The 15,275-nt window shown below is 38.9% G+C and overlaps 1 protein-coding gene across 2 annotated transcripts; it reads left to right on the top strand.

Annotated features, from left to right (window-relative positions):
- Positions 1 to 379: 379 nt before the first annotated feature.
- Positions 380 to 15,033, top strand: LOC125723636 (GATA-binding factor 2-like). 2 transcript variants are annotated; one of them, XM_049000422.1, is made up of 6 exons: positions 380 to 1,056; positions 5,448 to 5,889; positions 6,965 to 7,540; positions 10,019 to 10,164; positions 13,236 to 13,361; positions 14,031 to 15,033. In XM_049000422.1, the coding sequence occupies exons 2-6, from the start codon at positions 5,664 to 5,666 to the stop codon at positions 14,283 to 14,285; spliced, it is 1,329 nt and encodes a 442-aa protein (XP_048856379.1). In that variant the 5' UTR covers positions 380 to 1,056; positions 5,448 to 5,663; the 3' UTR covers positions 14,286 to 15,033. The 2 variants fall into 2 exon arrangements, with proteins under 2 accessions (XP_048856379.1, XP_048856378.1); XM_049000421.1 differs by lacking the exon at positions 380 to 1,056 and adding an exon at positions 4,899 to 5,192.
- The last annotated feature ends 242 nt before the right edge of the window (positions 15,034 to 15,275 follow it).

Below are 15,275 nucleotides of genomic sequence, written 5' to 3'. Positions count from 1 at the left end.
GGAGTCAACATTGAGTGGACCAATAAATATCGGGGGGACATTGTGAGCATATCTGAATATATAACTACGGCCTTGCATCTACGCGCTTTTTTAGCTCCCCCCTCCCCGCTTGTGAAGTGGACTCCAGGTAAGCTACAGCAGCCGTGCCAATCCCCCTCTGGCGAATGATCAGTAGTTAGGGTAACCCGAAATGAGTAACTCAGCATTTTCTTCAGTCTTATTCAGTCCAATGTTAGCACCAGATTGACTAAGAAGACACGGGCTCATGTGTACTGAAAATATGACGGCGTCACGTTGATTTATTTTCCTAAGCGAGCGAGAGTGACAGAGAGAGAGAGAGAGAGAGAGAGGGGGGGGAGAGAGAGAGAGAGAGAGAGAGAGAGAGATGGGCTGGAGTGGCACGAGAAGAGAAAAACTGGCCAGCATATACGTAACATATGGATAAGGAGACTAGTGGTACCAGAAAAACGACCAGCACGTATGTGAGTGTTTCTTCTCCGATTTATTCCTCGTGCTCTTATCGCAGACTCGACAGTAGTATTTTACGACAATAATACGTTTCCATGACGTAATAAAGTAATCACTTTATACTTTCTTATAAACTGTGGTTTGTTTACTTTCAGTCGATTAGGAAAAAATAATTTGATTTTACTTTAGATAGCCCAGCTTGTTTTGACGTTGTGGTATTTTTGTTTCTGTAATTAAAAATCTATTTTTGCAGATTGACCTGTTAAAAAGTTTGAAATGAAAATGCAAAAGCTGCTAGCTATGACAGTGTGAAAAGAAAATCTAATTTCACAAATCACCAGAATGTGTCTGAACTCTGATTAAACAGCTGAAGACTAATTATAATTTGATTAGTATAAGAAAACCAGTCCTCCGAGAGACCTGCGGGCGGCGCGAGATAATTTCCCAGAGCCAGACCTCGCGTCCCTGACACTTCACTAATGATTTCTGAAGTACTGTAACTAAATCTTCTGCTAGTAATACGAATACCAATAACAATGACATTCGTCCCTTTCGGATAACCACAACATGGGATACAGCAAATAAAAGGTAATGTCAAGGTAATCTTTGTTTTTCATGTTTTTGCCTGGTTCCCTTCTTTTTAATTGTTAGAACAGTTGTTTATAATATTATTATTGACAATTTTCTTAACGAACTGTGAATAAAATATATATTTAATATATAACTTTTGCCAGAACAGCGGACATTAAAACGGTGGTACTGAACCATCTACCGCGCCGTTCTGCAAGGTACTTAGACTGCAGAATTCTGCACCGAATTCTTGTTACATTTTGCTGCATCCAGTTTATACATAACGTTCTGCTATAATAACATTCTGCTTCTCGTTCATAATGAAAATAAAAATATAAAAAAGATCAAAGACGCAGGTAGTCGTTTTATTGCAGGTGTTATCGATCCCTCAGCCAATTCACTGTTCTTTTCCGCTAATGCTTATTGTACGTTCTATGGCCAATCTACTGTAGAAATTGCATATAATTGAGAAAAAGGCAAAAATTAATGCGCAATTTTCGGAGTTGGTTTGGCATTAAAGTTTCGAATGTAGACGTTATCCCTGAATAAGATTATATGACATGACATTGTCTAAATACTGGTGAATAGGCCTAATGTGCTTACAACACAGAACACAAATCATAACTATATACCCTCAGAGATATATAGCCTAATAAATATCTTTTCGCATATAGCTGCGTGACTTAGGAACAGTCAGTGTAAAGTATATCTAGCAAGTTGCGTTAAATGTTGAGGTGGATTCCGAGGCTTCTCGCATGCTTCTAAAGTATAGGCTACTCAAAAAAGTCCACTCCCCATAAACAAAATTTTGTAAGCTGATTTCGCGGTGAAGCGAAATCGCTGCCTGTCTGTGACTGGTGAAAACCAAAAAAACAAACAAATGGGCAGAAGTGTCATCGTTCAGCTTCAGCACAGAGTGAGATGATTGCTACTCCTTCACAGTTTTGCACCGTGATTAACCGTCAGTCAGGCTGGCTCAAACCACTTTAGTTCATGTGAGCAAAAGCTGCCAGTCTATTTGTGCACGCTCTAACACAGGCCAACATACTTCCTACGGATAATAACCGACAATCACAGGCGACAAGAAAATAAAGTGTAGTAGCAGTTCTTTAACAACAAAACAAGTTGGTAAACAAGTGTATGGGGCAGTCATGAAAGACTCAACCCTGTTATTTTTCCGAATTCCGAAACGATAAATTAAAGAACTAATTTATTTAAGTGGATATATTATTTGCTGCGTGTATAGCTGAGATACTCTACACATGAGAAACAAACCGGTATGATATGGCAGAACGACATTCTGGACCAGCAAGTGCATGGGCAGGTTTAGTGACAGCATGCAGGGAATACATATGCAATAAAACACTGCATGCATCATTTCCATAATGATATGCGATGCATTTCTCCTATGCACCTATTTCTAATACAGAATCAGGCAGGCAACGTCCATTTAGCAAGATTTCTTAGCACATGCAGGTCTCTGGACACACCATCAATGGCCCAAATAAAGATAAAGAATATAAAGATCGGTCAGCTCACAAGAAATTAACCAAACAGGTCTACAGCATTTTCCGATGCGTTTTAAATACAGTCCGCAGAATTATTAAAGATAATCGGGGGTTCTGTAACTGCAGCGTCATAGTGGAGAACGTAATAAAAACATCTCTGTTTTATACGGCGGACAATGAGTGATGTTTTTGAAAAAATGTGTAGCGATTTGTATTTCACCGAGCACTAATGTAAAATTATGAATTAAGCTGAAGTTATGCTTATTATCCAGATCATCTGTAGGTCTATCTTCACGTAAAACCCCTCATTTTCATACATACGGCTTGCCGGTCCATATAAATGCCGCCTTAGATAATATAATTAATACACACATTTTATTATAAACATAGGATCAGAATGTGATATGGATGAATTTAAGATGGAAGGAAGAAAAATTGTTGAATTCCTAGGAACTGTATTCTTTAATTGCCTCTGTTGGGACACAAACACTCTTCAACATTTTCTTTTTCGTTATTTTTCGTTTTGTGTTATTAAAAGTTTATGTTTTGTATCAGTTTAATGAGGTGACGTCAGTTCTTGGCGTCGAAGAGGCGGCCAGTCTGGGCTCTGCTGTCTATTATAACGCGTCAATCATTTCCGTATCGGTCCACATCAACCCGCGATGGATACTCTAACTGCGAATGTATCATTCACGTTTGTCATTTGTTCATTATTTCTAATTAGTAAATTAGCTTAGTCAAATATTAATAACTGGAGCAATAATGCATCTCTCCATCAGTAATGGAGAAGCAACCATAATTTATAAAAAAGCAATTCATACATATTCTAAAAAACATCATAGCAAAATTGTATCTTCATATATATCGCGAATGAATAAGCCGTCTATTCGAATTTGTTCACTTTACAATTACTTTTTATAAATATTTATCTTTTCGAAAGAATCTGCTTTAGGTGCATTTTGCACCACAAGGCCTATAAGAGAAAGTAAGTCGGGGGGCGGGGTGCACGCAGTTTCGATAACATGGGCGGAACAGCCTGAAAGTCTCGGCGAGCTCGGCGCATCCAGCCGCTTGCAACAAGATCAAACCGTGTGTCAGGCCTGACAAGCAGGTTCACTGAATAATATATCAAGTTGTTCGCTATTGTAACGAGTTTTTGTTCTGTTAGAAAGTCAGCCAATGGCCTCCAGAATTACAAAAATAAAATATTTCAAAAAAACATTTTAACAACGAAGTCGACTGTATACGAACCGTTAGAAATACCAGCATGCGGTACACGTTAACAGAAATAAACAAGACGCATTTCTCTGAAACACAGAAAGTTTTCTTTAGCATAATATTATGGGCATAAGTAGTGGAGAGTGCGCTATTTTAGAGTGGAAGGAATAAGGACAGAAAGAAGAGGATCAGCTGAGTGGTCGTGAGGATACACGCTGTACCTCGCGACATGTAATCAGGTTAACAGGCGACACTCTGTCTTTATGCCTGGTGGGCTCTCTTGTTTAGCCATCAGATAATTGTGAACAAGAATTAACAAACTCTGGTCAATGGCTACCAATCGGCTTTTTCACACGAGCCTTCACGCCCTATTTGCCGACAAGTGAGAGATAGGGTCTATTAAGATGTAAAGTGGTGTTTGATCGCTTAGAATGGTAGACGACAATGTTTTTATAAGAGGAATGTGGTAAGCGCCAATTACAAACAATTAGACGCTCAAGGCAATGGGGTTCCCCTTCGTCTACAGAGAAAATCTCCTCCCAAACTGAAACGAAAGGTGTTAACATCTTTATTTGGTCTTCTTGATGTGTAAAAAGTAACACTTAAAATTAAGATTAATTTACCATCAAAAACACACTTTACATTGTAGCCTAATTATTATCTTATACAAAGATCGATAACTCCAATTTATGATAATCACACTACAACCTTACTGACAGATCAGATGAGAAAGGTTACAAACATCAAACTAATATCAATATTAATTATATTAATAATTATTACATGTATTTGTATGGAGGATGGCCTATAGCTTTCCAAAATATTCTGTAAAAGCAGTAATTACTTTACAGAGCCGCAGGATAGTACTTTTAAAGTGTCCCGGTAATAACTCGGCTAACCTGTCTTGCTATTTAAAGATAATTAAGGTATTTAACACTATTGATTTTGACTCCTGCAGTTTTGTAAACCGCATCACACAACACATTTTTCTCATGTTGCTGTTTTGGGCGAGGACTGAAGCGCGTGTATGTTCAGCGATGTTCGCGGCCAATCGCCAAAAGGGGAAGTTACTATTGGCCAGAGAGAGGTCACTGTCGAACATGGGACCCGCCCCTTCGCCTATGATATGGAATTTACTGGCGCCAGTCCTGACAGTGTCGGCAGCTGCATGACTGTAATAGAGTCAGCCAACGTAAAAGAGAACAGCGACTTAACCTGCTCTACGGGAGACAAAATAATAAAATAGCTAATCGAATATGACATGGCATGAAGTTTAGAGTCTTAGCATCTAAAGTGGTTTAACATCCAAGTCTTTAAGTGTTATACTAACTATATTTAATGGGGACTTTCATGCAAAATTCCAGTGTCAGAATAATAAGGAAAATTATTTAAACAAATTTTCCACGTCATCTTGGTTTAACATTTTCAGTAAGTATTTTTCTAAGAAAATACGTATTGTTCTGTTTATTTTTGCTGTAAGAATTTGGTCACTGAGTTCACTGAGTGTTTTATATAAGTGTGCCCTATTCCTAGAATGACTGATTCTCTCCTTCAGACGTTGAGTATACTGTTTGCATCTTTAACATTTAATTTAATATAAGGCGAATAAAACGTATTACACTTAGAGCAACATCGATTTTTACATGAGATTTCCTTAACTCTCTTTATTTGGTCTTGTTACAGGTGTTAACCAAGAAAAACAAGACTACGGGCTTTGCCTTGAAATAGAAGGAAACAGCAGAACGTTAATTATCGCTGTTACTTGAGGGCAAGAAAATTGTACTCGGAAATCCCTTCCGAAAGGACACGAAGACCTTTTGCAAAAGTGAGCGAACACGTATTTTTGAGGAGAGGGGTTTTTGTAAATTGCAGTTTTTAGTATAGTAAACAATTTTGGAGATGGAAGTAGCGGCCGAGCAGTCTAGGTGGATGTCACATCACCACTCTATACTGAACAGCCAACACACGGACTCGCACCACCCCGGACTGACACACAACTACATGGACCCCATGGCCCAGTTACTGCCACCAGACGAGGTCGACGTTTTTCTAAACCATCTGGATTCACCAGGAAATCCATATTATCCCAGCTCCCGAACCAGGGTGTCTTACAGTCAAGCTCACGGTAGGTTGCCATGTCCCGAAAATGCTAGCGTGAGTTACACAGGATATTTTGCTGGTATTTCTATATTAGAAAACCTAAAAATGAATCGTTTACATTCCGGAAAATGACGTCTAATTCCACGAGGTCTCCTTTAAACTCAAGTTAAAATACTTCGCATTTTGATTTCGGAGACTGCAATAAGATGGCAGTAAAGGAACAGCCTTTTGTATTGGCTTACCGTTTCATTCAGGCTAAAGTTTCTTCATTATTATTTAAAATACTGGCCACCGTATCGATACATAACACATGGCGCACTAAATTTAGAGTATAACTGTTTTTCTAACTATCAGAGAGAAAAAAGAAACTCGTTACAGAAGGTGAAAAATAACACAATGGGTTAAACTGTTATAACAGCTAGGCTAATTAGTGACGAGGGACAGGGCTCATTATGTCAGTGATAGCGAATGAATTTTAATGAAAATGTTATTTTATTTTGAATTTATGTTTTGTACCTATAGTATATTATTAATAGGCCTACTCCTCAGCTGCCCACCGGAAATGTTTAAAGGCAGAGAAACAACAAATAAAATGCAAGCAATTGGTTAAGGAAGTGCGTGTTATTAATCTATGTCTGTTTGACTTAACAGAAAAAATAAAACGAGAGAGGCACTTCCCGGATATGAAATCAAAACTGAAAACGCTGAAGTTCTCAGTGTGCGTCCTGTAACAATGCGACGAAGTAGCACTTTGGTCCCAGAAAAATGCTGTAATTAAATATATATTGCAGGCCTATTAAATATGTTTTTTTTTGAAGACGTCTTAAATCTATTCGTAGACTATCCTATATTTCACTCTGTTCTATAAACGGTTATGTGGTTTGTGCTTAGTCTATAGACTATCTTTTGGAGAATATTTTGCTTAAACTGGATGCCGGGGTTGTGTTTAAGTCTTTATCAACAGGTGAGAAATGAGCTCTTTGATTTATCGTTTTTCCATTCGGGTTGCTGATATTAGAAAAATAATAGCCTCCATTCGTGTTTACTTCTACAGTTTGAACAGTATTACTTTGTGAAAATAATGCGATACCGTTTTTCAGCTCGCCTCGCAGGGAGTCAAGTCTGCCGACCGCACCTCCTTCACAGTCCAGGCATCCCGTGGCTGGACAGTAGCAAGGCGGCCTTTTCCGCGACGCATCATCCCAACCCATGGGCGGTCAGCCACTTTAGCAAGCCCGGATTGCATCCGGCAAGGTCTGGCTTTCCCTGCAGCAGTGGTTCCTCTACTGCTCCCGTGCCATCTCTGACTTCGGCATCTCATTCCAGCCCACACCACCTCTATAGTTTCCCCCCGACTCCACCTAAGGACGTGTCTCCAGATCCAGGAGCTGCTTCGCCATCATCGTCTTCCACTAGAATAGACGAGAAAGAGTCCATCAAGTACCAGTTATCAATATCAGATGGAATGAAAATGGAAGGTTGCAGTCCGATACGAAACAGCCTGACTTCAATGAATGCCCAGACTACCTCCACACACCATCCCATCCCGACGTATCCAGCCTACCCTCTCCCAACACCACACGATTACAGCAGCAGCCTTTTCCATCACGGCAGCCTGCTCGGCGGACCCCCCGGTTTCACACCGAAGTGTAAATCCAAGGCAAGGTCGAGTTCAGGTGAGCAAAGTAAAATGGTCGAAACCACAGCCACAAACAGATTGTACTATCAGCTGCCACTGTCAGCATTTCGTGTGGTATTTTGCGTTACCGTATTTTGGCATATGAACCTATCCATCCATTTTCCAAACCGTTTATACTTCTGGGTTGCGGGGGTCCGGAGCCTATCCCGGAAGCCTCGGGCACGAGGCGGGGAACAGCCCTGGACGGGGGGGGGGCAGCCCTTTGCACGGTATATGAACCAATTCACGAAATGTTTGTCATTCTGAAACAAAACATTTTTCAAAGTGTTCACATCGATTTTACAGTTCGTATTACAGTTCGGGTTGTACTGCAAAATGAAACTGGTGGGAACTCATGGATGTGGAATAGACATGGAAACACTCGTGACAGATTTAATTATAGTCAGAAATTTGTCATTATGTAAATATTTTGTTATGCCTTGCTCCACAGTAAAAAGATATATGAATTTAATATTAATTAAAATAATAATCCACTAAGCATATTTTATTGATAGCTACAGGCATACAGAGTTTAATTTAAACATCCACATAATTTTAACTGAAAGACACTAATACTGTTCAACGCGATATTTATGTTTTCAATCATGCTGCACAGTCGATAAATAAATATGCCATGTGAAATTGAAGATTTATACCTCTGGCGTATTTTTTTAGATTAATTTAAGTAAAATACCATTAATGTGTGCTCAGAAAAGACTAAAATTAAGCAAACACGCGTTAAGTGTCCAATATCTGCACAAAGCAGCGTTCAATGTTCATGAATGTGGAATAGACATGAAGTAAATACTTGCGCGTTTTATGTGTTATTTAAATATATTTTGTGTAAATATCGACATGCTTACCTACTGTCATATTTGAAAGGTTCTATTTACGCTATAATGATGAATGTTGATTAAAACTTGAAATACCTGAGGCAATCCGTTGACTGCCTATCCATTATTCGTATATGCAAAAATATTTTCTATTAAATTATTAGCAGGTTCTATTAAATTATATAATCGGAATGGTTTTTATAACCTGACTTCCAAATTGTACAGTATTATTTCGTTTATGTTTTCTGTGCTGGTAAGCGTTTGCTTCCCTTTTCTTTTCTTACTTGCGGCGAGTAGTTCAAAAGCTCGAGTCACGACGCTCCGCCGCCTGCCCAACCTTGTGTAGTTCCAGGCGCCCTTTCTTCGTAACGCAAACAAAATAATACTTTGGGCCATTATGTCAAGGCGTCGTGCTTTCTTATAAATCACGACCCTTGTTTTTTTCGAGGAGAATTTGCTGATCAAATTATTTAATAATAATGAATAATAATAATAATAATAGGGACTGAAAGCACTATTTTTTGCCATTTCAGTATTTACACTGATGTCGTTATTATACGTTTGCATTGTCACTTCACTTTTCAAACTTCCTGAAAGTAAGGATATAAAACGTAAAATATTCACCTTTTGACCTAGAGACAGACGAAAGGAACATGGAACAGTCAGTCAAAGTTTTTTTTATGCAGTTATTTTTTCTGTAAAAATGCACCCCTGGCTTACTGGCACAACATGACCTATTGTAGAAGCTCAAATGTGAAATCTAATGTAGACAGGATGCAGCCATCCAGTAGCAGGTACTAATAAGTAGTAGGTGGGGACACAGAAGATGAGGCTTCAAAAGTTATACTGTTCTTCATGCTTTGGACATGTGGTGTACTTTGCTGTTTAATTATTTGGCACTCGGACAGGTAATAGTAGCTATAAATTACGGCACATGTTATGTCAAACAGTGGACAAAGTGTGTAAAAGGACATCGCAGCCAATCTGTTAGGCTATTCTGGGATCAGAATAATGTTGACTTGTTTTCATTACAATGATCATCAAAATTACACAGTTAATTATGTACTTACCATAAGGTCTTTTTAAATTAATCAACAGGTGTTCCATTTTGACTTGTAGAAGGGAGTTGAACAACATGTAAGCTTTCTCTGCCCCCTAGGATTTCAACCTCAAACATTTTACAAGTCTTGGTGTGCAGTAAAGTTGATTTCACTAACAACCACATGACCCTTTCTAACTGGAAAAATGCACAGGAATAATAAGAAAGTACTAAACTACAGAGCACTGGTCTGTATTGAACAGCAACATAACAGCTGGAGCTTCCCAACATCCTGACTGCTCTCTTTTCTTCATACTGCTCAGTGCAACCAAACTATTCTGATGGCAAAAAGTGTTATTTGTGCAGCTGCGTCTATATGCATTTAATATATTGTCATTTTCAGAAACTGGCTATTTAAAATATTCACTGAATGATTACGTTAAGTAACTAAAGATATACACTGCCGTGTTTGTTTATTTATTTAACCAGGCAGTTTCTGACCTGATGTTTTGTGTCTTGCTAAACTGAAACTGCTGTTACTGTTTCATTTGCATGTTAATTTTATAAATGTTTCCTTTGTCCCCTGAACCTGAATACTGCTCAGAGGGCCGTGAGTGTGTCAACTGTGGGGCCACCTCCACACCCCTGTGGCGAAGAGATGGCACTGGACACTACCTCTGCAATGCCTGTGGCCTCTACCACAAGATGAATGGCCAGAACCGACCCCTCATCAAACCCAAACGCAGATTGGTGAGCACAAACTTTTAAACAGTGCCCGAGAAGGGGGCAGAGTAGAACAGAAGTAAGGACTGTTAGTACAATTCCAGGAAAGTTATATTTTCCTATCGGCTTCCTGGAATTGTACTTCACACTCACCCCTGGTGATCTTCTACACCACCTGATACAATACTGCTGCTATTGGGATTGTTACTCCTATCATTATTACCGCTACTTCTGATACTGCCACTGATACCAATACTGCTACTATTGGGATTGTTACTCCTATCATTATTACCGCTACTTCTGATACTGCCACTGATACCAATACTGCTACTATTGGGATTGCTATTCCTATCATAATTGCTGCTACTTCTGATACTGCCACTGATACCAATACTGTTGCTTATTTCATTATCATTTTTATACAGGAAAAAATAGTTTTTATAAGGAGAAAAAAATCTTTCAGAATTTAAGCTTATGTAGGGCCCTATGCTACTTTGAACCACAATGTTATGTTGATTACTGTGCTGCGGTGATGATCTCAAAGGGTCATGAAGATCATAAAGATCAATTAAACACTTTCGATTCATTTTTTTAGCTAGTGGAGGCATTTTTTAAATGTTTAGTATGTTCAGATATTAGCAAAAATAATACTTGAAATGACCCTAAGATATATTCCCATATCTAAATGAAAATATTTATTTAAAACTGTTCAGTTTATTTTTCATTATTTCAATGTAAAAAAATATATACAATAAGATAACTATATAATATAATATAATATAATATAATATAATATAATATAATATAATATAATATAATATAATATAATATAATATAATATAGTTTGGTGTGGAAGAACTTGAATGGCCCACACTGAGCCCTGACCGCAACCCCATCAGACACCTTTAGGATGAACTAGAACAGAGATTGCGGGCCGGACCTTCACATCTACCATCAGACAGACTCAAAATGTTGTGGAAAGCAGTTGTTATAGCTGCAAAGTGGGGACCAACTCCATATTGATGGATTTACAATATCATAAAAGGTCCTGTGGGTGTAATGGCCAGGTGTCCCAATACCTTTGTCTATATAGTGTGTGTGTATATATCAATTCAGATATATTAAATTTGGGATAGCCTACTGCCACAGACAATACATAGATGGCAAATACAGGTAGGTTAAATAAACAGTTGTCTATCTAAATTCTTACAATGTGAACCAGCCAACTAAGTCTGGTATGCAGTATTACTAGGTTATGCTTACATTCAACATGTCAAACTTCTGTTTTTAATTCATGTCCAATAAATAACTATAAAATAAAGCTAGTTTATGTATATCTGTATTGTAATGATATTTTAGTTTTAACATATTTTCCAAACATGTCGTTTTAAGGACAAGGTCAGATTTTGTTTAACACTTTTTGCCTGACTTTGACTGCATAAACACAAATGACGTCTTGTCACAAGTGCCGTTTATGAAAACATTTGAAACCAAGACTTATGATCCCCCATTAAGCCAAATAAGGTCATACATATTACGATAAAAAAATCCAGATATACCACTAACACACGATCAATTTGCATAGTTAATTATTTTGCATAGTTTTGTTATTAGCGTATATATACAGACACACTGATACAATACATAAAAATACAGAAGTCGTACTTTTTAAATAGTATACCATTACGAAAGACGGTATAGCAGACGGTCAAGCAAGGGCGTAGTTTTGGGTATGAACGGTAGGGATGTGTCCCTGCCAATATTGTGGAAGTAAAATGTGTGTTTAGGGGACGGGTGTTTTGGCTCTGATTTGGTCTCTACCAGGGGCGATTCTAGGATTAGATTATTAGGGGGGCTCAGCCTCCTGAAGAAATACGGGATGCCCCCCAAATATGCCGAGACGAGGGGGGTTTCCCACCAAATTTGCAGAACTGGGGGTTCAAAATGTATAAGAAAATTCGGGACAAAACGCTGAATGGTTTTAGGAAAACTTTTTCATGGAGGCTGAGACAAAAATAGGGGGGCTGAAGCCATTATACACACACACACACACACACACACACACACACACATGTATATATAGCTTTAGAATTAAGCAATAAGTAGAGTGATTCAGAATTTACAAACTGGCTCACACAGTGTACTTCGTTTTCCAATTTTCGATTCTGACTCATTCCTGCTTTCTCAAAAGTCCATTATGTTTTCCATGGAGTCAGTCGTCGCTGCTCTTTGTAGTTTTCAGCTAGGGTGTTTTTAGAGCCCGTTCAAAGGCCATCCAGTTGTTTCCTATCCGGATATCTGCCCGGGACCGATAAGGAAGCCGGACTCACTGGTGTTTCCGTCTTCAACAAACGGAGTTGAAATTTCTATAGCCAGACACTGACATATAGTTTAAAGCGATTATAAAAACACCGAAACACCCAATTATGTGTCAAGAAAGAAGGCGGGGGGAATCAGGGAATGGGAAAATGAAAGGATTTGTGTTATGCGTTGTTATCCAATTATATTGTGTTGTCTACTGAAGGTTTTTGTTGCGTTCTTTTATTTATACCGGTTCGGTTTTGTTTAAAAGATAATTAACTATTAGCGGAAAGATGTTATATCAGCTGCAAAGTTGCAGGCATGAAATATGTCGTATGGAAGTTACTATCGCTTTAGGGGTAGGCTATTGCATTGTATCGCTTCTTATTAAGTGTGAATAATCGATCTGCGAAGGGTGTAAGATACAATGCATGATACAAGCCGCACTGAATCACCCCAAGTCAAAACCCACAATGGGAGAGCGATCCCCAGAAAACGAGCAAAACTCCAGACAGCCTGAGCAACGCTCTAATTCATCAATGAATAATAAAAATATGCATTTTAAAATAAGGTAGAATTTAGAATATTTGGATTTACTGTAGTAATTAAGACAGACCGCAGGACTAGTGTTCTTTATGAATATTACACTCCAGCACTGCGCCTGAAAGGCCGTTTCCCGAAACAAAAATTCATCAAAACGCAAAACTAATTCTACTGCATCTTTCGATAAATGTTGCCCCTCCCCCACCAACTACGCGACGGAACGTTATAAAAGAATCTATTTATGTTGCTTCCAGTCCGCTGCGAGACGTGCTGGCACCTGCTGCGCTAACTGTCAGACAAGCACGACAACTCTGTGGCGACGCAACGGGAACGGAGACCCGGTGTGCAACGCCTGCGGCCTCTACTACAAGCTGCACAACGTAAGTTCCGTGAGGCTGTCAGACAAACAGCGGGCGAAATGCTGAAGTGGGCGGACAGCTTGTACTGATTATAGCAAGGGGGACTTGTAGCCCGTCAGGCACAAGCCAGTGGCCGTTTTTGTTTCCTTACTTCATTTTGTTAAGTGAAGCGTCTCTAGGGGGGCTGCGAGGGTGGGGCAGCCATTTAGCCGACGGGGTCGGTTAGACTGATGGGATCTTTTTTTTTTTTTTAAGTAGTCCTCTTATATTTAGCGTTGCTCCCGTCACTGTGCATTCTGAGTAGGTATCCTTTCGCGGAACACCGGAGAGTGTACGCGAGTCTCACACCAGTTCGTTATGGTATTTTAGGTACTTCCAACCAACTGGAAAAACTCACGATACCATAAACAGTTAAAGGATTGTTTTTAATGTCCGTTGGCATTTTCATTGTTTTGCAGTTTTTTTCTGAACCATGGCATTACTGCTGGTTTTGCACAAAAACATACAATGAGAATTAAAAAAAATCTTTTGGAGCAGTAATATATTTAATTTTAATAGACGTTTATGGGAAACATCCGTAGTTAAAAGAAGTTTTGAGAAAGATATTCATCATACTTATTCAGAATATGCACACATATGTTATGGTATAAGCAGAATCAAAGTTGTCTCTAATCTTGTTTTCTTTTGCAGGTGAACCGACCACTAACCATGAAGAAGGAAGGTATCCAGACACGAAACCGCAAAATGTCCAACAAGTCCAAGAAAAGCAAGCGTGGTGAAGGCTTTGAGGAGCTCTCCAAGTGCATGCAGGACAAGCCATCGCCCTTCGGCAGTGCTGCACTTGCAGGGCACATGCCTCACATGGGGCACCTGGCTCCCTTCAGCCACTCCGCACACATGTTGCCCACCCCCACAGCGATTCACCCCTCCTTCACCCACCACTGAGACCCTCTACTCTCTACTTTAGGCACCTCCCCACCCCCCACTGTGGTACTCTCTCCTCAGAAGAGGAATGAGAATGCGTCGGGAGATGGAGACTTGATTTTATTCCATGGATTAAATGGACACGGTTGCTGTTTGAGAGAACCTGATCTAATCTGGATTTACTGAAAGGAAAATGAGCTTAAATCAGCATCTTGGCTGTTTTTTTTCCCTTGAAAGCCTGTAGATATGCTGGTCAAGAAGAACGTTGTGTTTCCTCCAGCTTCCTTCTCTCTAGGAATAATATTGAGAATTTACAGTGCAAAATTGGTTTTGCATATTTGTTTACTTGGTACCAGAGAAAGTTTTCAGATACCACAGCACATTCACCACCATTTTTAATGAGACGTGCTGGGGGGCTGGGGGGCACCCCTGCTCAGCAAGAGGAACCGCTAATGCTGTAAATGTAGGAACGAAGACAAACACACAGAGAAAAATGAAGAAAATGCTCCACAAGGTTACGTATGTCATGCTGGACATTATTTTCAAAGGACTTAAAAAATGAGAAGGAAACAAAATTATAAATTTAATTTCAAAAATGTATTATTTTTTTGATAATTTATTTTTAATTTTTGTTCTTTTTTCCTTTCTTGAGAACACGGATATTTTATTTTAATGTTTTATTTTAATATCAGACAAGATGAGCCGTAAAACATAAAATCTATCTGTCCCTCCTGCATCAGACAATAAATTGAAGTTACAGTACAGATAATCATGCCCAGTTGTTAACATTTTGAGGAATCCAGCATGTTGAAAACAACTTGACATTCAGAACCCTATATTTAAATAACTGAATTTGGGTGCCATGAAGTCATAACAATGACCTAGCACAGTATACAGTGTGTTGTAGCACTGATAAAACAACCACAATATTTACCTTTATGCAACAAATTTATGCCTGATAAATAGATGTAAAAAAGCAAAATCACGCAAACACCATATTCCCTGATTTAT

Source organism: Brienomyrus brachyistius, unplaced genomic scaffold, assembly GCF_023856365.1.
Source record: "Brienomyrus brachyistius isolate T26 unplaced genomic scaffold, BBRACH_0.4 scaffold50, whole genome shotgun sequence".
Classification (NCBI taxonomy): domain Eukaryota; kingdom Metazoa; phylum Chordata; class Actinopteri; order Osteoglossiformes; family Mormyridae; genus Brienomyrus; species Brienomyrus brachyistius.
This window is presented reverse-complemented; position numbering and strand designations above follow the sequence as displayed.

Bases quoted from the DNA above. Each gene is read 5' to 3' on its own strand.
- LOC125723636 (XM_049000422.1), top strand. From the start codon at position 5,664: ATGGAAGTAGCGGCCGAGCAGTCTAGGTGGATGTCACATCACCACTCT. The intron at 5,890-6,964 runs GTAGGTTGCCAT...ACCGTTTTTCAG, and splicing joins GTCTTACAGTCAAGCTCACG to CTCGCCTCGCAGGGAGTCAA. The intron at 13,362-14,030 runs GTAAGTTCCGTG...TTTCTTTTGCAG, and splicing joins TCTACTACAAGCTGCACAAC to GTGAACCGACCACTAACCAT.